General features: G+C 41.0%; 1 protein-coding gene and 1 long non-coding RNA gene across 2 annotated transcripts; one reads left to right on the forward strand and one right to left on the reverse strand.

Annotated features, from left to right (window-relative positions):
• Nucleotides 1-687: 687 nt before the first annotated feature.
• Nucleotides 688-21,410, reverse strand: RIOK3 (RIO kinase 3). Its single transcript, XM_007057008.4, has 13 exons — nt 21,101-21,410; nt 17,167-17,288; nt 15,066-15,211; nt 14,820-14,927; nt 13,590-13,699; nt 12,644-12,787; nt 11,218-11,345; nt 7,805-7,993; nt 6,960-7,119; nt 4,643-4,723; nt 4,458-4,547; nt 3,918-4,025; nt 688-2,121 (listed from the first exon to the last, which is right to left on the reverse strand). The coding sequence occupies exons 1-13, from the start codon at nt 21,167-21,169 to the stop codon at nt 2,017-2,019; spliced, it is 1,560 nt and encodes a 519-aa protein (XP_007057070.2). The 5' UTR covers nt 21,170-21,410; the 3' UTR covers nt 688-2,016.
• LOC119565605 lies at nt 7,990-13,418 on the forward strand. Its single transcript, XR_005224351.1, has 2 exons — nt 7,990-8,804; nt 12,262-13,418. It is a non-coding gene; the product is annotated as an uncharacterized LOC119565605 (long non-coding RNA).
• Nucleotides 21,411-23,122: the final 1,712 nt, after the last annotated feature.

Consider the following 23,122-nt stretch of genomic DNA (forward strand, 5'->3'; position numbering starts at 1 on the left):
GAGGGGGTGGCGGGTCGGCAGGGCTCTATATTGAGCGCCACTAAGGCGCGACTCCAGGTGGGCGCCTAGACTGACCTGACAGATGTTGCTATGGGAAAATCTTCCGGCTCCTGCGCACGTGCGTGCACACACCCAATTGGAAAAGACATGAACAACGCATCTCGAAGAACAGATGAGAAAGTAAGTGTGTAACTTTTTTCTGTATTGTAGTTTAAATGAATTACTCAAAGTTCTGTATTAATATGCTTAGTAAGGAATCTATTTGTCAAAAGACATTTCCTGAAACTTTTTTGGTGTCTGTATCATCACAGACAGCTATTTTGAAATAAAATTACCAAAATAATTGAAACTGGTGTGATTATATTGTGTTATTTTGACAAAATATGCAGAATTTGAGATCGTGTGCAGAATTAATTTTTCAGTGCAGAATTGCCCCAGGAGTAATCAATGCTCTGGTTCTTATGAAAGAAGAGGCAGCTGGCAATGTTTACTAAACTGCTGGAAACATCCAAGTTTAAGAGGTGAGATTACTCAAGCCACCCAGTTATGATGTTGTGTGTAATGATGCTGACACAGTTTAGTCGGATCTGGAACACTAGTTCCAAGTGATCTGTTGCTGACAAGGCTTTTAGGACTAACTCAAGTCAGTGCAATGTCTCAACAACATACTACACAAGAATACAGCCACAAGATCTCAAGTTTTTACTTCACCATTCATTTTCCAACAGGAAGAGCACCTGCACAGCACACGGAGAATGTCACACACAGCAACAATTTATCCTGCCTGGTAACAAGTACCATTACAAAGGGCAATAAAATAAATATACAGAAAATGATTTAATCTTCAGGATTTTCTAATTCATAGCATCCCGTTAAATCAGCTCATCTTCTAAATGCATTGTTTCACAGAAATAAATTTTTGTCAGACTGTAATTCTAGTGAGATCTAGACAGGATTAAAAGGTTATATATAAATATATAAGAAACAAAAGATTAAATACTTTTTAGTCAAAAAGTTAATGAAAAACACAAGCGTTTTCTTAATTTCTTCTTTAGTAGGAGAAAAACCTCAAAACATGTTCACCTTTATTTCTTGCCACAGTTTCATTGTGTAATAAATCAATTGTGATAATCAGCTTTGGTTCCGTTAAGATTTCTAATTTGACTTTAGTCGAATCAAAAGTGTCCAAAGTACAACCCAGAGTTTCAATATAGGCTGAATGCAGAGGATCCATTTTGATCCAACCTGTACTCTGAAGGATTTCTATAGTACAGATAAAGATTACTACTATCTGCTCCATTTTATGGAAATGGAGTGCAGCCAGCAGGAGGTCCTGACGTTGCCAACTCAGCCCTCTGGACAGTTCAGGCTTGCTCCTCACCATGTTGCATGCAATTATTTTTAGACAAGCAGCTTAAGCCACATTCCATTTACGTGAAGAAAAAAAAATATTTTAAAATGTGTGAAAGATGGTTACATTAAGAAATCAGATTTTTGTGACTGTCTAATTTAATTTTTTTGTTTGTTTTAAATGTGGAAAAAATGGGCTACACCTACGTTGTGTATATATAGATATAGAATCTTAAACCAGATAGGTTTTAGGGGTGGCAAAGGGGAGGATGATACGGACTACTGCTCTTCCCTACCATTTACACGGTAGCCACTACTAGTCTGGAATTGTCAATTTAAAAAAAAATTGAAGACATTTAAACTCTGAATCATGCCAAATATGATTAAACTCAGCTACAATAATCTAAAGTAACTGAAAGGTTGGTTAAATCATCAGAACATTAGATGTGGTGCCATTCTATTCACAGTGCCATTCTAAAATCCCAAGAGCCTAACTTGCAGGCCAATATAAAAAACACAAGCACCAAGATACACTCATTGTGTTTTCCTTTTTGGTATTCCAAGTCAACCACACATTCCCTCATCTTTGGAAGGTGACTTTACCATGCCTCTAACATGGTTAGAAGCAGCAAACTTGTTTCTTTTAAAGCAGTTATGCATTCAGTGCTATTCATTGTATATTATTGGTGGATCTCCATCACTTGAAAATGGAGAAGTCTTCTTTCCATGTTTCTGCACATGATCTTCATTCATTTTCTCCAAAGCTTCAATCTGTAAGATAGAAATAAATCCACTCTGAAGCTTTTATTAAAAACTGGGCCTGTAAGCAAGTGCTTCAAAATAGTTTGTTAAAACAGCTAGTTTACAGGAGTAAACTAGTTCACATATTATGATCCATTTCCTGAATATCTAATGCTGTCAGTGGTTCAGCCACCCCATCTTTAAACAAGGGTGTGATATGCAAAGTTTAGGAGATATTTCGGAAGCATCTACCTTGAGCAAATTAATGGAACAGAAGTACATACAATGCTTTCAGGTTCAGGGTTTTTCGAGGGGGAAGGTCCCCATAGTCTAGACTGTGTCCAGAATTTCCCCAAAAGCACTTAAGTGTCAATTTTGTCAAGCCTAAAACACTGCTGTATCTCAACCCCCCCTGAACAGTGGTGGAAGTTCCAGAGTAGCCTCATGATGGGACAGCCCAGCCCACCCCCGATGTCAGTGGTACTAGCAGAGCAGTAAATAAAGTCACACTCAAGTGCTTTACATGATTAAAATAGTACAGTCCTATTCTGTTTTGGTCTGCAGCCTGTAAAGAGCTAGTCTGGGGCACTACTTTCTCCAATACTCAAAGAAGAGAAGACAAAAAAGAAAAAAGAAGGAATGTAAATAGGGAGATACTGGGGCTTCACACTGGTGTCCCTAACAGCTTGGAAATTATGGTTTGAAGCTTACAGAGGGGCTATCGAAATTACTCTTTCAAAGATCAGATTGTGTAACAACATTCACACATTAATGCACCTCTCCCTATTATGGCAAATCATAAAACAAAATAGTCAAAGGATTTCGTAGGAGAACACCACAACCATCTTACAACTCAATGAAGCATGGAGACTTACCAGCATTTGAGAGTGGAGAAAAACTGAAATAACACTGATGAAATAGCGAGCAGTTCCCTAGAATGTTACATTGTGTCTTATTTCTTTCCTCCTTTGGCTGAGCACACTGGTAGCACACCCAGCCCAGGAGCTGAATAGAACTAAATTTCTCACCTCCTACATGTTTCTGCATTAATACAGAAATACATAGTTGTATGGCTGGGACCGGCATGGGTCTGCACTGCTAGGGCCTATCAGGAGAACTCGCCAATGCTTTACTACTATTAAGAGCCCTTTTACCTAGTAACTCAAGAATGCTTGAAGACATTAAAAATTTCTCTATATAAACACACATCCCCTCTTCCTGCTTAAGACCTCTCCCCCTTCATCCCGTATTTGTCAGAATGTAATTGAAATGATATCAGGACACACTTAAGAAATGAGTTACAGGCAAGATAAAAAAAAAAATCAGGAAGTTAAATGTGGCTTTAGAAGTCTAATTTTAGGATCTTAAATTTTCAAGAATCCTAGCACATAAGCTTTATTTTTAGGTTCTAACCTTTTGCATTTAAAATTGAAAATAAGCAATAAAAGTTAGATAATTTTTAAAACAGCTTCTTTGTCCTAGCGTGACCCCACTAGTATTTTTATTTAAAAAAAACTCTTTATTCAGTGGTCTAAGAAACACTGTGACTTAATTAAAACAACCTCAGTTATATGTAAGATAATGTAAAGAGCTATTAACATACAGACAAATTACACCAGTTGTATCAGCTTCTGCTATTGCTATTTCAACGTAGAAAAATCGGAATTTAAAAAGCTGGAGATTTAGGTTTACTATAGTTTCACCAGCTATCCTAACAGGATTAGTCATAACAACTAAGAATGTTGAAGAAATAGGATTGTGGCTGGCTGCTAGCTAGCGGACCTTAATTTACTAGCGTTAGATATCACCCACAGAGGGACTCTTACCTCAGCTAGGAAATCAGCTTCATTGTCAGCTGCAATATTTAAACCTGAGACAGCACTGAAGAGCTCCCGTTCATTAAGTGCTTCTGATACACCTCCCTTCTGAAAGAACTGTTAAAAATGAAAGAATGTATTACAGTGTCTTTAACCAGACTTTATAAAATAGTAAGTACATGGTGCATTTCACAAACTACAATTACTAATCAGATATGGAAGTAGCACTTAAGCTTGACTCCCCTCCCCCCCAAGACAACCAAGCAACATGATCCAAGAGCATGTTTCAATTCTAGGAGCACCATTTTATTCCTCTCTAATGCTGAATCTCACTCCAATATGGTCTTCCTGTATCTGAACACATCACTCAACATTTACAAGTGAATTTTTATAGACAAGTGATCATTTCCAAAACTGAATTTGATGAATTTATCAACTTCATATATTTAAAAGTCTGTTTCCCACCCCCAGAAAAAGCCTTTTACATCAGAGTTCAACTACAGAAAAAAAAAAATCACAAGCAGAGGTCACTAACTGCAGAACCCCTACCTGTGAAACATTCCTGCAGTCTCTGAACAAAAACTCAAGTCCATGAGGATGGGTTGGCTCCACAGATTGACTTACATCAATTAACCAGACCTAAAGTAAACAGAGAAATGTTCTGGTTCACATAGTGCATACGGACACTCAACATTAAATACACCTTTTTTTTCCTACTTTAAGAATATGCTCACCTTTCCATCGTGCCATAGCATGTTGTACTCACTCAGGTCAGCATGAACAAGTGAGCACTCTTTATATAACTGTTGCATCATCTGCGAGAGGTCAGACAAATGATTAATTAAGCAAAGAATACTTGTTTGAGTAGTAATTAATCAATCAGCACTGTTTGTACAACCAAGGTAAAGCAAAGCATGTTTTCCACCCAACTAGTAATCACATTTCAAGTATACATGCAGTTGGGTTAATGTGAGGAATTGTGACATCACATCTTTTATTCCTGTTAAATAGAAACTAAATGTTCAGAATTTCAAGGAAAACAGTTATGCTAAAGAAAAGCTTTAAGACTAGTGAACTTATCTGAACTCTGTCCACCAGTCCAACTGCAATAGACAGATAGGCATGTTTAGACAACTCTTTTACCTCACCCCCTATCAAACAGATAAGCACTCACTGATGACTTTTCACCCAGAGTCATGACATTAGAAATTACACAAAATGAATCAAGTTGAACTTCAACAGTGAGAGTCCGAATACTTCAACGCTAAGTAGGAGAAAGACACCTCTGAGATTCAATCTTACATTGTTCATTCTGGGTTTATGCATCTGCATCATATCTGCAGAATGTCAACTGAGTTACTTTGAGCAAGGACCTCATCTTCCTTTATGTATTGAACAGTGCCCAACGCAAACTAAGTTCAGTTTAAATAATGTGTGTAGCTCCACAAGCCTCAGGGTTTAACTGCAAGGAATCTTTAGTTTCTACCTAGCTTTTCTCACTACAGAAAAACAAGTCATAAGAGTGAATTTGAGAATATGTACACAACTGATAACATATTATTTGAGCCAGCTGAAATGGAGAATAAGCAATTAAGTATTTACAATTGCAGGTCAAGGGCTATAATTTTATTCTCTAGCTGATGGGTTTATATCAGACTGTTGAGACAGTTAAACGGCTTTAGAGTAAAGTCCTCCACTGTTTTTGTTTAAACCAGAATAACTTTCATCCCACCTTAGTTACCCTCACACTTCCCTCTCATCCCTGAAACAAATCAACATGGCAGTTTGGTTAATGGAGCCATTTAAAGATTACTTAGCAAAGGTACATTAGAGAGTTTAAAAATAATACAAGTATTTATATAGGACCAGAAGAAGAATTCAGAGGAGACACTCACTAGATCACTAATATTCTTTACTCCTGGGGGAATTCTGCACCAAAAAATTAAAAATTCTGCACACAATATTTTAAAATTAGTCAAATTTTATTTATCAATAAATAAATGTGGAAGCTCCAGCATGGTGTAGGCAGGAAGGCTCAGCCTCAGCCTGGCAAGATTCAAGTGTGGAGGGGCTTAGTGCGTGTGTGGGGAGGATCCAAGTGTGGGGCGAGAGGGCTCTATGTGGTACAACCTGGATGCACAGGAGCTTGCTGGGGGGTTCTGGGTGCAGGAGCAATGGGACTCTGCACGGGGGTCCACGTGAAGGTGGTCGCACCCAGACAATCCTGCTGAGCCCCAGAGGTGGGGGTCCGGATACAGGGGGTGAGGCTCAGCAGGGTGGGGTGCCAAATGCACAGGAGTTGGGCAGATGGGGGAAATCAGTTCCCTGTAGTGATCCCATCCCCCACACTGAGGAGCAATGGGGGCAGGAAGCAGGGCAGGGGAAGACCTTCATGTAGCCAGGAGACGTTTCTGGGGATGGGTCTGATTCAGCACTGGCTCCTTGCAGGGGAAGAACAAGTCCTGTCCTCCCCTGCTCCCAGCCTAGTCAGGACTAGCAGCTGAGCCCAGCACAGGGTAGGAGCCATCAGCCAGAATGTCCCTAGCCTCCCTCCCCTGTGGTGATTACCTCTCCACCAGTTGCTCCAGGCACGTGAAACAATGTGCTCACGCTGCTGGGGAGGGGCATGTGACTGCTCTTGCGGCTTCCCTTTGCTTTCCCGTCAGAAAGTCATTTTTCTGCAGGGAAGCAAAGAAATCTACAGGGGACATGAATTGTGTACACACAGTGGCCCAGAATTCCCCTAGGAGTAATTCTTCCTAAATCTGGGACCTTTAACCTGGAATAGCTGTTTTCTACCAAGCACCAGTTTGCCACCACTCAGCATTAAGTTTATTTTCTACCCAAGTCTTATTTTTCCTCTCACACATCATTTCTGATTTATCCTTGTTTATTCATGTGCCACAAAATATACCTATTGCAAAACATTGCTGATATGGAGGTCCAGAGGTTTTATATATTGTGAAGAATACATATATACAACTGTCATCTATACTACTCCCCCAGGAATTGTTGCCAGAACGTTAAGTAAAGACATCAGCATCATCTTACATGAAGAATTTGATAGTAGGCCTTTTTCATGTCTTCACTATTGAGTTTTACTTCCTTCAGTTTAGGAGCTGGAACTTGATCCTGGCCAATGAAAGACATCACCAAGATGTGTTTCTTAAGCATAACCACTTCTGGACAAGGGATTCCTGCTTTCTGCATTCTGTAGATCAGAAGACAGATATTATTCCAAGATTTCAGAGTAACAGCTGTGTTAGTCTGTATTCGCAAAAAGAAAAGGAGTACTTGTGGCACCTTAGAGACGAACCAATTTATTTGAGCATAAGCTTTCGTGAGCTACAGCTCACTTCATCACTTTGAGTAAGTCAAAAATTCATGCTAGCCCTTCTCTGGTGCTAAAACATTTTTGCAAGCTTATTCTGGATCAATGTAGTAATTCACATAGATTATATATGAAAGCATTGGAAGCCATACAGTAGATTCCAAAAACATTATGCCTTGAAGGCTACAAACCTTTTGGTTTCATTTTAGATTGCAATTTTCAGAGGTAGATGCTAGTGGCTTCAAGACTTGATTACAATAGAGGTCTGGCAACAATTTAAAATTACCAATGGACACATTTTTACTTGAAAGATTTCCCAATATACAAAATAAATGTGCTCAGCTATACAATCCTGAACTTGAAGCATATAGGGAATAAGAGCCTGAACATTTGTAGTATCTCAACTGTATGAATTAAAATATGTAATAAGATATGAGAGTTGGAGTAAACATATGCATTAAGGCCCCCCACATCAAAGTAGGACTTTACAGTGATCTAGCAGAACTTCCTTGAAAAAATAGGAAAAAAAAGTCAGACACTAATACCAACTATACTGTTTTTGTACCTTGTTAGATTGTGCATTTCTTTCTCTGCCCACATACGGATAACCTTCCGTGGATTCAGTTTACTGAAGCGATCTTTAAATCTGTAGTCATCCTTAATGTATTTGTCACGGTTCTTGAATTCATTAAGGGTAGTTTTAAATACCTTTAAGGCACATTCTGGAGGTACAGCTTTATCATCCATACCCGTTCTTATGATAGAAAAAAAGAACATAGAACAAAAATTAAGCATTTAATCTACATCTAGGTCTCTGAGCACAATCAATTGAGTTTGTTTGTTTCTAAAAAAGCTGTTAAGATCATGCAGAAACAAAACACTGCATATAATGTTGAAGTTAAGTCCATGAAAAGATTGCAGAGTTCCCTGGCTAAACTTGGTTCTTAAACTAATTATAGTATTAATAGCTTGTGAAGGACTTCAATTATGAAGACCAAAAGTTTATCAAGTAGGCTTATTATACATTTCTAGAACGACATGGAACTGATACAGTTTAAATATTACTTGGTTAAACGCAACCTCTGTAAAAGGTGAAATGTGGAAATCATTGTGTCTCCAACCACCCAATAGCCCCTTTTTTATAGTCTACTTTCTTCCCTCTGTTGATGTTTGTCTGTACAGTGGATAGAGTTGAAACCCAGGTTAACATTTTATGACAATTATGGAACTATCCTATAATAATTTATGAATACTGTAGGTCTGGTTATTGGGATGATGTTTACTATATGAATATGTTTCTTATATGAATATATTGATTTATTCTGGAATACAGGGAGGAAAGAGAAGGATGGCTCAAGATACCTACTTATCAGAAAACATTTAAGAGTTAAAGGACAATGCCAGAACGATTAGCTTTGCTGATTCTGTCTCCAGTCAGCCTATGAAACTGGTTTGACAAGGAAAGGCCAAACCCCAGATGCAGGAGAACAAAGAACTATGGCAGCATTAAAGGACACTTCAGGCACCTTTAAGAACCTATGACTGCCTAGGTCACCATCAGAAAGGTAGTACTTTATGTAAGAGACCTAATAGTTGATGTCAGTTTTAAAATCCTCTAACGCTTCGTTTCTATTGCTAAATAAAAACAATTGTTTTAAGACAACTGTTTGGTCACTCTTCCACTTGCTCCCAAAGGGAAGAAATGCAGATGTCTAGTTGGACCTGCTGGGTTAAATAAGTGGCTGACAGAGCAAGTATTGCACCCAGATCCCAGCCTGAGTGGGATAATGGCAAAGAAAAGAAGAAAAAGACAGGCAAGGGCATGAGGCCTAACACCGAAGGGGGGCCCAGAACCAGGGCACGTGTACAAGCACATGAAGTTTTATACTTAAGTTTTATGTTCATTTTCCAGGCTATTTTTTTTTTAAATGTACTTTTTGGCTTTTTACAATGTATCATTTTATATATAAACTTCAACTAGGGATGTAAAAAGGTTAAACAGGTAACTGGTAAGCATTAACCAACCTTAACCGTTAACCCCGGCGAGGCCCCTGAGAGCTACCTCGGTTAACTGATGTAATTTTAATCATTTAACCAGTTAACTTTTTTAACTGCTATTTACATCCCTAACTTCAATAGGGATGATGATATTGTAAATACACATAAAAATCTCAGAAGACGAAAACCCAGACTGCTCAAGTGTTTTGCTGCTTCTTCCCATCTCACCATTAAAGCCAGTGTTAGCAATCACTCTGTCAGCAATTTGTCACACCTGACATTCACTACACCTCACATACTGCTGTCATGATATTTAAAAGATGATGTGATTATATCATTTGAAATCTAACACCACAATGGTCATTAATGTCGCTGTGAAATGTGTGTAACAGCTTTGTAGGTGAAATTATGGATACTCTCCGATATGTCCTGAAGACTGTAAATTGACAAACATGACAAAAACAGGTTGCCCTTTATACAGAAGAAAAGAAAATATGGGGGCAGATGCCCTGTCTAGGAAAGAAAAGGAGGACTTGTGGCACCTTAGAGACTAACCAATTTATTTGAGCATGAGCTTTCGTGAGCTACAGCTCACTTCATCGGATGCATGCTATGGTGTCTGTGTATAAAATGTCTTGTGCGATTTCCACAGCATGCATCCGATGAAGTGAGCTGTAGCTCACGAAAGCTCATGCTCAAATAAATTGGTTAGTCTCTAAGGTGCCACAAGTCCTCCTTTTCTTTTTGCGAATACAGACTAACACGGCTGTTACTCTGAAACCTGTCTAGGAAAGAAGGCTCTATGTATTAACACTATGTAAGGACACATTGATATCATGCTTTATGTTTGTCCAAACAAAGGGAGAAACAGGTTTTACCCAGACAGGCAGGAAGGTAGCTATCTACCTATCTCCAATGAAATTAAGCCAAGTGTGAATAAATACAATGGAAGACGCATTTGCATAGAAATCAGCAGGGTGATGGGAAGGGAAGGGAAGAACAGCATGAGGTCATTCTGCTGCTTGAAACAAGGTCATTGAACTTTGAGAGATATAAGCAAAGACAGAAGCCATCTTTCACATCCCTCACTAGGCAGACATGGGAATAGAGCTGTTGGAAGCTGAGAAAGATGGGTCCTTCAACCAAGGGGGCAGGGACTGAAGTCTCTGGAACAACTGAATATGTAGGAGAGAGACTTGCTTAGGCAAAACCAACATCTTGTACTTCTGTGAAAGGTCGTGACTGAGGGAAAGTCAGCCATTGATGGGAAGAAGGAAGACTGGTGATATAAACCATCTTGAACCAAGCCTGTACTTTGCTAGACTAAATTTGTTTTATTTTACTATAAACCAACTCAGGGTTGTGCTTGAGGGAAGGGTGTATTCATTCTAGTTAATAAGCTGCAATGTGCTTTTGTCTCTTTAAAGCAGGGGTTCTCAAACTGGTAGTCATGACCCAAGGTTATTACATGGGGATTGCGAGCTGTCAGCATCCACCCCAAACCTTGCTTTGCCTCCAGCATTTACAATACTGTTAAATATATTTAAAAGGTGTTTTTAAATTTATAACAGGGGGTCATACTCAGACCTGCTGTATGAAAGGGGTCACCAATACAAAAGTTTGAGAACCACTGCTTTAAAGGAACAAATGAACCATATCTCTCTCAACTTACCAGGAAAGGGCTGGATATTGCAGCGCACACAATTTTGGGAAAATTCAGTACTGGGAGTGTGTTGGGGTCACCTTGCTGGTTGTAACCAAGGTTGGTGAAAGCCAGCGTGGGGCTGTAGAGAGGCTGCTGAACCAGGGCTGTCTACTGCACAGAAACACTCAGGGTTTGACTTGTAGGCTTGCTGAGAGCGCTCCCAGCCTGGGAGCTACAGCAACAAAGCACTCTAAAGCACCCTAGGGTTGCAGAACAAGTAGTGACAACCCCTTACTAGTCTGGATTGCACCCCAAAGCATGACAATCACACTTACTTTCCTCCATAAGCATGAAAAACAACAGATTCTTTTCCTGTGCTAATGCAGCCAGTGATGGTCTCCAGTATCCCAGCATTGACCATCTTGTACAAAAGTAAACGTGTTTTAGGATCCACTGCTTTCTCCTATAGGAGAAAGGAAGAAAGAAAGTAAACATGTGAATGATTTATCTAAATTCATTTAAACCTAGTGGTGGTTCTGATTATTTAGAGGATAATACCCTTTCCATCTGATTTGAATCAGCTGGCAGAATGTATTCTCATGAACAACCTAGGAGAAAAAGCATAAGTAGGTTGTTCTTGTTTTTACACTTTAGCAGAACAACTCTTTTATCCCAAGACTTACTTTACTTAATACTGTTTTTTATAGATTGTAAACTCCTTGGGGCAAGGACCACATCTTTTCTGTCATGCACAGAGAAGAGCATTATCAGCACTTTATATTGCACATTTCATATCTGAGTCTCAAAGACCTTTACAAATATTAAGGCTAAGTACCTCAGAGATGCTTAGGTATTATACCCATTTTAGTGACTGACAGCACTGAGATAGAGAAAGGTTAAGAGCTGTCCAAATCTCCATAACTCAGTGGCAAAAATCAAGGGCAGATTGGAAGAGGCCCTGGAGGTTTTTTGCCTTCCTCTGTAGCATGGGGCACGGGTCACTTGCTGGAGGATTCTCTGCTCCTTGAAGTCTTTAAACTACGATTTGAGGATTTCAATAGCACAGATATACGTGTGAGGTTTTTTGCAGGAGTGGTGGGTGAAATTCTGTAGCCTGCGTTGTGCAGGTCAGACTAGATGATCATAATGGTCCCTTCTGACCTAAATATCTATGAATCTATAAGACCACTGCACTAGAAATCCCTCCGCCCTCCCCCCCAAAAAATCAACTGTTTCATCCAATCAGGAATACCAATTGGTTTTCTAGACAACAAGTTGAGGGACTTCAATTAGTGACCTATCTTCCTGAAGCTCTGGTTATGAAGATACTTTAAAGTAATATACTCCAGGTATCTAGGATTAATCCCTTCTTTTTTCAGAATTTCTATAACCAAGTTCTAGAGAAAATTCCAGGAATAGTTGTGAAGCAGATAATCAGCTCCAAGGTATTAAAGATACAGAAAACACAAGCAAACTGGTAATAAAACTTGAATACTCTTATTTTGGGAAGCCTATCAAAATATTGCATGCATTTATACGGCAGCTGTGATCACAGTATCTGAGCACAATACATGTGGCTTAGATGAAGGCAAGAGTATCCCACTGTAGGAGTTAATACAATACAACCTTCTTCAGTAAACCCCTAGTCAAACATTGCTCGTTTGGTTTAGTCAAAATGGATTACTTTTTCTAAAATATATCAAAATGATATGCAAGTTGATATGGAAGGTTTGGGATTTAAAATGGCTAAGCAAGACATACCGCGGTAGAATGCTCTTTCTTCTCATGAAGCCTGGCACTTCGACGTTCCTCAGAGTATGCATGTTGCTTTAAGGCATTAAAGACTTGATTGGATAGTTTTAAATCCATTCCAATTCCATCTCCAACCTGGAAATCAGGCCCAAACTACAAAACAGACAATTTAAACTACTACTACTTGAGACAGAGAAAGATACAGAAAATGAACAAGATTTTGATTCAAATATTCAAGAACTAACTTTTATAATGCTAAGCTTCAGAACTGGAAGAGTGGATGCTTCAGTAAATGGCTTCTGTGACAGCATTCCACCAAGCAAGTTTTACAGAGTGTTAACAAAATGTTCTAATATAATTTAAAATCAAGAGCTAAGCAATTGCTCTCACCCACTCTTTAAGTAGATTACACATCACTTATCCTATAAAGATAATACTGGCATGCATTTCCTTCTTTCCAATATTTTTTGATACAACTATGTTAATGCAAATTGCAAATATTTACTGCTGTAGATAGACAGATTATAAGCCAGCATTCTGCACTAAGTGATTAAGATTCAGTTTCCCTGACTCAGATAAGGTTTGTCTTCTGTTTTTTAAATCATTTGGATTACATGACTAAGATGTTTACCAGCATATGCTTGATGATTTTCTCCTCTTATTACTGAACTTGCTGGTATATTTGTGCTAAAGTAATTTATTTCTGTACATAAACATTTTTGTATCACTTACATATAGTATTACTTGAACAGTTTAGAAATAAAAATTCAGTTTTCCACCAATACTTACCTCTATGAAAAAAGTTAATCCAAATGTTTCACAATCTTCATTTAAAGGACGGTTAGAACAACATACTATAGCAAACAAACATACATTTCTCTAAAATCCTCCAAATACTGATTGAATTAAGGCATTTATAGATATTATGCTTGTGTACATACAAGGTGGACCTTACATTTTCCATTCGAGCAGTATTCTTTCTTCCACATACAACCTCATCGTGTTTGGTGGTAATTTCTTTTCCTTTTCCTATAAAGCCCTTTTTTGGAGTAGTGGTGGGTTTATCTGCCGATAATGAACGATACAAGTCAAAGTTTATGTATACACAAATATAGGTGTAATATATTTGGAACTATTCCATGATGCCCACAATAAGCAAAGCAATTTAATTAATTAAAAATGTGAAGATCAAACAAAAGTCCCTTCTGTGAAGCATCCTGCACACTTCGGGGACTTTTAAATAATAAATCCTACGTTACACAGTCTGGCACATACTCTAGGAAGGAATAGTTGACAGACACCTATGTCCTCCAAACAGGTAACCTCAAATACCCAGCTATTAAGACTAATCAATGAGTTCTGTGCTGCATCTTGGGCATTGAAATCTTCATTACAATGCATTGCCTTTTCGACACACACAATCCATAGGTAACCTAATTTTTAATAAGAACTTTACAAACGGCACATGTAATCAGAGACCAGTATATTAAAAATAGGACCTAAATTAAATAATAAAGAATAAACAAACAAACAACATGAGTACCCAAAATGGCCAAGTACCTAGTATCTCTCATTTCTAATTTCAGGCTCTCATTTTTGAGAATCTTGGCCTAAATCAGGGGTGGGCAAACTATGACCCGCAGGATTGCCACCTCTGTGGCGCCACAGGCCCTGCACCGCTTCAGGGGAGGTACCCACAGGTGAGGGCAGTGCACGGAGCTCTTTGCCTGCCCCGGGGCTGCAGGGATGTGGTGCCGGCCACTTCCAGGAGCGGCTCCAGGTAAGCGGCGCCAGGCTGGAACCCGCACCCCTCCTGCACCCCACACCCCAACTCCCTGCCCTGAGCCCCCGCTGAACCCTTACCCCCTTCCCTGAGCCCCCTGACACACCCTACACCCCTCCTGCACCCCAACACCCTGCCCTGAACCCCCTCCTGCACTCCTCCCTGCACCTCTGCCCTAAGCCCCCTCCTGCACCCCATCCCCCTTCCCTGAGCTCCGCACCCCTTTGCCCCAACCCCTTGCCCTGAGCCCCTTCCAGCACACGGCACCCCCTCCCACACCCCAACCCCCCATTCACGGCCCTGCATGCAATTTCCCCACCCAGATGTGGCCCTTGGGCCAAAAAGTTTGCCCACCCTGGCTTATATAGTACATTTTGTACACACAGTAAATTCAATCAGTACCTGCTCTATAGGGATCATGACGGGTATCCTGCCAGTCAACTTCATCTTCTGAGCTGTCACTATCCTCATAGGGATGCACCTTTCGGTAATTTTCAAAGGATATGGAGACTTGGGAAACAAAACAAATTGGAAATTTTGTAATTAACATGCATTCACCACTACCGCGCAGCTCAGTCAATTCAAACAGGTGTCACAAAATAAATGTACTTGTTTGTCTAACAAGACTGTCATGTGTGATGGTAGTACCTTTGCTATCTCCATTGAACTTTTTTTCCTCACGTCTAAGCTGCGCATCATACTCCCTGTCAAACTCCATTTGCAGCATCTGGGCAAGCATTAGGTCACTGGAAGTGTCAGTGTTTTCTCCTGTAATAAATGGCCCTTCAGCAACACTAAGTACAATAAAAAAAAAAAAGGGAATAAAAGTTCTGTTAACATAGTAAACACACAGTCTTGTATCCCCTTGACTTATCCCAGACTGAAGACAGAATTTGGAGAAACTGCATTTAAATGCAAAACTTCTCAATAATTAACTATGATTAAGATTTTGTCATGGTTATTTTAAGCAAAAGTCACAGATAGGTCGTGGGCAAGAAACAAAAATTCGCGTAAGCCCGTGACATGCCTGTGACTTTTGCTAAAAATAATGGGGGAATAATGCATCTCTCTTAAGAGTCTGATTTGTCTTGCGTACCCCAAGTTTCACCTCACTTAGAAGTGCTTGCTTACAAAATCAGACAAAAATTCAGAAGCGTCACAGCACACTATTACTGAAACATTGCTTATTTTCTCATTTTGTCTACGTGAAATTTTAGTTTGTACTGACTTTGCTAGTGCGTTTTATGTAGCTTTTTGTAAAACTATGCAAATATCTAGATTAGTTGATATACCCAGGAAGACCTCTGCGTACCTCTGGTTGATCTAAAGAGCCCTCTTCATGAAAGTGAAGAGTCAAGAAAGAAGCATGAACTGGGGAGAGAACAAGATTATGAGAGGATCTCTCATGAAGAGATCCACGTAAGAACATAAGAATGGTCATACTGGGTCAGACCAAAGGTCCATCCAGCCCAGTATCCTGTCTACCGACAGTGGCCAATGCCAGGTACCCCAGAGGGAGTGGACCTAACAGGTAATGATCAAGTGATCTCTCTCCTGCCATCCATCTCCACCCTCTGACAAACAGAGGCTAGGGACACCATTCCTTACCCATCCTGGCTAATAGCCATTAATGGACTTAACCTCCATGAATTTATCCAGTTCTCTTTTAAACCCTGTTATAGTCCTAGCCTTCACAACCTCCTCAGGCAAGGAGTTCCACAGGTTGACTGCTGCCCATTAATTTCATTTGGTGGCTCCTAGTTCTTATATTATGGGAACAAGTAAATCACTTTTCCTTATTCACTTTCTCCACACCACTCATGATTTTATATATCTCTATCATATCCCCCCTTAGTCTCCTCTTTTCCAAGATGAAAAGTCCTAACCTCTTTAATCTCTCCTCAGATGGGACCCGTTCCAAACCCCTAATCATTTTAGTTGCCTTTTTCTGAACCTTTTCTAATGCCAGTTATGTTTTTTTGAGATGAGGGGACCACATCTGTACGCAGTATTCAAGATGTGGGCGTACCCTGGATTTATATAAGGGCAATAAGATATTATCCATCTTATTCTCTATCCCTTTTTTAACAATTCCTAACATCCCGTTTGCTTTTTTGACTGCTGCTGCACACTGCGTGGACGTCTTCAGAGAACTATCCAGGATGACTCCAAGATCTTTCTCCTGACTAGCTGTAGCTAAATTAGCCCCCATCATATTGTATGTATAGTTGGAGTTATTTTTTTTCCAATGTGCATTACTTTACATTTATCCACATTAAATTTCATTTGCCATTTTGTTGCCCAATCACTTAGTTTTGTGAGATCTTTTTGAAGTTCTTCACAGTCTGCTTTAGTCTTAACTATCTTGAGCAGCTTAGTATCATCTGCAAACTTTGCCACCTCACTGTTTACCCCTTTCTCCAGATCATTTATAAGTTGAATAGGACTGGTCCTAGGACTGACCCTTGGGGAACACCACTAGTTACCCCTCTCCATTCTGAAAATTTACCATTTATGGTACTAGTACATGATTCATGTACGGAAGAACCACTGGAATAGGTGTTTGTAACAATACATTTCTAGAGGAGCTACCAGAAATGGACCAAGAAAGGGTGACAGAACGAGGAAAATGTTTACTATGGTACTGTAACTACACACCTTTACTTAAGATACCATGTAGGAAGACCTACAATGACTCGGCAATCAAGTTTACTAACCCAGGATTTAAGTTCTAGGGTGTTTAACTTACGTAACCACCTCAGGAAAAGCAACTTTTTCTTCTTCCAGTTGCAGCTCTTTTGCCAACTGTTCGCTCATCACATCAGCAAGGGAGCATGATATTACTACATTTTTAGGGGCTCCCCATGGACACTGCAAAGAAACATTTTGTTGAAATACGGCAACTAGACATACGGGCTACTTTGTTTGTTAGTACAGTTAAACTACCAATAGGTTCAGGGCAAACTGATGTAGTCTTCAGATTTTCTCTTTCTTCCACAGACTCACAAACACTGTTAGACTAAAGTACAACAGTACTCCTTTAAATGACCACCATAAGGTAAGTAGGGAAGAGGGCAGTGCCAATACTTCAGAGGGTTTGGATTGTTAAAAAATATATTCGCAACACAGTATGTTGTAAGAGCCATCTGGTAATAGCAGACAGTCAGAACTGGGAATTTCTGTAAAACCTCCCATTTGAGAAAGTTATGTGAAAAACATTTTTGGGCTAAAGTTTACCATATTTTCTCTCAGCTCAGAATTTTCTCCCCCCCAAAAAATTTGGAAAAATTATCTGTTCAAACATTTGAATGATAAAAGTTAAATATCTTTGAATACCGAGTTATAAATGTGCAAAATGCACTGGTTCAGCCAAGTCTCCAAGTTAAAACTGCTTGAAAGATCATAGTGAAACAGTAACCATGAAAATTTACATATTGATTGGTAATGAAGTCCATAGGGCTGGGCTACCTCTAAGGAGGCATAACTTAGCTCACAAGTTTAAATACTCTGTAGACTTCAGGCACCAAATACAGCCATGCAGGATAAACTTTGCACCTGAATTCAGTCTAACTAACGTATTCCCATGTGGATGCAATTTCAGAATATCTGGCCCTAAGTTTCAGGCACTTTTACAACCAAGATCGTGTGTCCCAGTAAAGAAACCTGTTATTTTCAAGAATTGTGTTTCATCTATATCGCCAACAGGGAGAGAACAATTTTTAAACTGGCCACCAACTCACTCTAGAGGTTTTATTAGAGATAGTATTGCCATAGCACAGCACCTACAGATCTTGATCAAGTCAGGTCCACATCGTGCCAAGCACTGTATAAACAAAGCAAAATTCATCTTAAAAAGTAACTTATTCTAAGGAAAAACACATTAAAGTTGATATCGATTTTTAAAAAAATTCCAGTAGAATGTGTTATACATTTCTCAGCAACATTTTTTAGACTGAAACAAAATGAAAACTAGAGAGCAGACTTGTTTGTTTCAGTGCCCTCTGAAGCATCAAGGAGAAGGAAAGATCTGTTTGCCAAACGGTAAGAGAAGAGAGGAAAAATATATTAGCAGCTTTTAGGCACCAGGATAAAATCCCCTGTGGGACAGTGGTGATCACCAAATAATCACAAGTACAACTAAATGTTTCCTTTCCAGACTCTGGAAACGATAACAGACAACACATTCCTTCAAAACTAAAAGAGACATCTCTGAGATGTAACCAAAAGAAGATTTCATAGGTCTAAATTCTGGATCCTATGTGAGTTTTGTCATTGACTTAACGGAGCTACAGTTTTGCCCAGAATCAAGGTCTGAGTGCACTGACCCACCTGTGAAGGGTCCAACAGGAACTTTAGTCAGCAAGCACTAGGCTGAACAGAAACTTATCAATTTCAGTTCACTGCTGACTTCCGGCTGCAGTGGAATAGACAAAGGTCTGCTCATCAGTTTTGGCAACCAACTCTGAGCCCCTTTTTTGCTGAAAAGATTTGAGTGTACTCTTAATTTCTTCAAGCAATTTAGAGTAAAGTATTTGAGTACTGAAAATGTTAAAAGATGTTTGTTTATTTCATCTATGTGCCTTTCTCATTGCCTTGCACAAAGTCTACTGAGTTAGAGCTGAATATGCCTCAACATGTCCTTCTGCGGGCACACTTAAGTCTTTTTTAGTCTACAAGCACATATCATTACAGCGAGGACAAAGTTAGTAAAGGCCAGAGTAGATCACCATCTTTCAGAGTTTAATACAATAGTCAAGACTGGTTAGGACACAGTGTACCCAAATTACATTTTGGAAGAGGTTTCAAGCCACAGACAAAAACTGATTTCTACATGTCTGTAGCAGTTAGATGTCCTACTTTAGGCTACACCAGCAGGTTTGAGCCAAGTTCTAGTTCTCTCCTGGCACCTGAAAGTGGATCCCAATGCTAAATTTCACCACTTCTGTGAGGGAACAGTTTAATAATTCCATCAGAGCAGATACATAGTAATGGCGAGGTATAGCATATGTTCATCTAAAATGGACTCTACCATTGGCATGCCAAATTTTAACTCAAGTACCAAATGGATCTATTGGTAGATGTGGTCATGCTTAGTACTTACATGGCACTTAGCACATTCAAAGCACCATGCAAACATGAATCCAGTTTGAACCCTACTGCGTTAGACATGAGAAGAGAAGTGAAAAATGACTTGCAACAGTTAGGACACAGAAACTCCTGGTTCTCAGACCTTTCCCCAGGACCGTGGTGTCTTTTGCTACCTGTCATGATGGTCTTTGTTCTGGGTAGTGCAGATCTGAGCTTCCCAGATACCAACTCACAAATACAACCTGTAATACCCTCCCCGCTTCTCCCTGCACAGATTGAAGGCAAGCCTAGCAACAGCCTATTGTTTAACTTTGTTGTGGTGTTTCCTTCCTAGTTCCCACATTTAAGAAAGATTAATTTAAACTGGAACAGGTGGAGAGAAGGGCTACTAGAATGATCAGAGACAAGAACCACCTACCTTAGGAGAGTAGTCTTAAGAAGTTTGGCTCATTTAGCGTAACATAACAAAAGCTCAGGAGAGATATGATTTCTCTCTATAAATACATTAGAAGAGTAAACACAAAGGAATGAGATGAGTTATTTAAGTAAAGGACCAATGTCGGCATAAGAACAAATGGACATAACCTAGCCATCAGTAAGTTTACGCTCGAAGTCAGATGAAAATTTCTAGCCACTAGAACAGTGAAGTTCTGGAACAGTTATCCAAGGGAAGCAGTGGGGGTAAAAAAACCCCTCACCTGTTTCAAGACTGAGCTTGATAAATTTTTGGAGGAGACAGTATGATGACATTGCCTACAATAGTATGTGGCCTACCCATGACTGCTATCAATAAATATCTCCAATGGCTACAGAACGGGAGGGCTTCAAGTTACTATAGAAAATTCTTTCCCACATCTGGCTCGTGGGTCCTGCTTACATACTCAGAGTCTAACAGCTCACCATATTTGGGGTCAGGAAGGAATTTTCCCCAGGTCAGACAGAAACCCTGGAGGTTTTTTACCTTCCTCTGTAAAGTAGGACACAGGTCACTCACTGGTCTGAACTAGAGCATATGGTGGATTCTCTATAACTTGAAGTCTTTAAATGAAGATTTGAGGACTTAAGTGACCCAACCAGAGGTTATGGGTCTATTACAGGAGCGGGTGAGGTTCTGTGGCCTGTGATGTGCAGGAGGCCAGACTAAATGATCACAGAACCATAGAATATCAGGGTTGGAAGGGGCCTCAGGAGGTCATCTAGTCCAACGCCGTGATAGTCCCGTCTGCTCCTACAGTCTGTGAGCCTAAAATCTCACTCGTCCCTGGAGAGGAAGAGCAGCTTTGGCGCAGCTCAGGGAGGGACACCGGAAACACCAGCACTAAGAACTGCCTGAGGCCCGGAGCAGTCTCCGCTGCCCGCCGCGTGCTCCCCTCCCCCCCACAACTGGGTCAGCCCTGGGCTGGGGGCGGTCGGTCAAACCGGCCGCGCTAGCTGGGTGCGGGAAGCGGAGCCCGGAGCCGCCGCCTGCGGTGACTCATCTGCGGCTCCTCCCCGGCACGCAGCAGAAACCCCTGGGGCAGCGCTTCCCGCAGGGAAGGGGACTCAGAACGGGACCTTCGCCGGCCGCGGGAGCCCCTCACGGTACCGCCCCTCACCTTGCTCTGCCAGGCGGGGCCTGGGCCGGTCTCGGGGGCGGCGGCGGCGGCGACTCCTACCGGATCCATCTGCACATCCAGAGAGCGGGGCGGCGGGCGGGAGACAGACACGGCGCGCGGGGAAAGCGGCGGCGGCGGCGGGCGGGAGACAGACACGGCGCGCGGGGAAAGCGGCGGCGGCGGCGGGCGGGAGACAGACACGGCGCGCGGGGAAAGCGGCGGCGGCGGGCGGGAGACAGACACGGCGCGCGGGGAAGGCGGCAGCGGGGCTGAAATCCGGGCAGCTGTCAGCAGCGTCAGACACACAATGAAACCAGCACTTCCGGCTTCTCCCCACTTCCCTCTCCCCGTGACCTTCAGCTCAGACTTCCCATTGGTCGGGGGAAAGTACTTCCGTTGTTCTGACGCGCCTACGGTGATGTCACCGACGTTCCACTTCCCACTGATCAGCACCGCCCAGTGCCCCCTCCCTGCGAGCTGCCCTTCCCCCAGAGCCTGCCGTGGAAATCTGACCTTTGGAGGCTGTGGCACTAGCCCCTCAGTACTGGGCGGGGGGCAGTTATCGTCTCTCCATGCCCTTGCCTTGTCCCTATATGCCAAAAAGTCTACAAGAGCTACTCTCACCACCCAGTGGAAGACTGAAACAACGCTCGGAATTCAAAAATCATGAGTCAGGCCTCAAGGATGGGATCGGCTTAAAAATTCATGAGATTTTTTTTTAAAAAGAGAATACTTTTGGGTTCTTTTTGTCTTCCAGTTTCTGAGCCTTTCAGGTGAACTCAGGTCATGTTTTAGACTTCCTTCACAACTGCAAGGGCTAGAAAGGATTTGGAATTAATAGAATTTAGGAAAGGTTATTCAGCAAGTTAGAAGAAAAGGAGTACTTGTGGCACCTTAGAGACTAACAAATGTATTTGAGCATAAGCTTTTGTGAGCTACAGCTCACTAGACGCACAAAACAACTCTAACATTGAGAGAATGAGCAAAAAATTTGTTTATCTGAACTAAATATCACAAATCAGGAACCCTAATCCAAAGAAATGAACACATAAAAGTAATTGGGAAAACAGATAACAATATGCTTATAAAGGTACAAAAACACAAGAGGAGAGCTTTGCTAATAAGCAAAAATAGGAATATCAGCTTTCTAACTAAAGGAAAGGGAAATGACCCAGAGAAGAAAAAGAGATAAGACCAAGAACACAAAATAACTCACTTCTCACTGCCCCCATAAATCAAACTCACCAGGAATCACAAATTAAAAATAGCCATTTGGTAGATGTAGACTCAGAAGGAAAATATTTAAATAAAAACTCCTTTTCCTGGGAATAGTTATCAATCAAAAAGGGATTGATTCTCAGGTACACTGTGACAACTTTATGGCACTATGCACTCTAAAGCCAGCTTCCTCAGCCTTTGGCAGTTTCCCCCAGGGAAGGGGAATCCCCTGGTAGCATAGAGGCACTAAAGTGGCTCCTATGCCATTTCCCTTCCAGTTGCTGGCATAGATGTGAGGTGCCTCACTGATGACAGAATGTAAGAATGGCTGTAAGACTAAAGTTAGGATCCTAAATCCTTAGTTATCACCAACATTAAAATAGCTTGATTTTCAGAGGTGCTGGGCACCCACAAAATGCCAATTAATTCAATAGGAGCTGCAGGTGCTCAGCACTTTTGAAAAATGTTTCTGTTTAGGGAAATACAGATTGGAAAATGTTGGTTGACATTAGCGTATAAAGCAGCTCCCGTTGGCCAGGAACGGCGAACCGCGGCCACTGGGAGCTACGGGCGGCCGTGCCTGCGGACGGTCAATGTAAACACTGTCTCGTGGCCCGACAGCAGATTACCCTGATGGGCTGCATGTGGGCAGCAGGTTGCCCATCTCTGGTATAAAGTAATAAATATATAATATAAAGCAAGTATTTGCGAGAGGATGGGAACAGAAAGTTGTCCTCTGAAAGACAGACTACTATGCTTATAGATCCTTTTGAAGCAGAGGTCCCCAAAGCGTGGGGCGCGCCC

Source organism: Chelonia mydas, chromosome 2 (genome assembly GCF_015237465.2).
Source record: "Chelonia mydas isolate rCheMyd1 chromosome 2, rCheMyd1.pri.v2, whole genome shotgun sequence".
Classification (NCBI taxonomy): Eukaryota; Metazoa; Chordata; order Testudines; family Cheloniidae; genus Chelonia; species Chelonia mydas.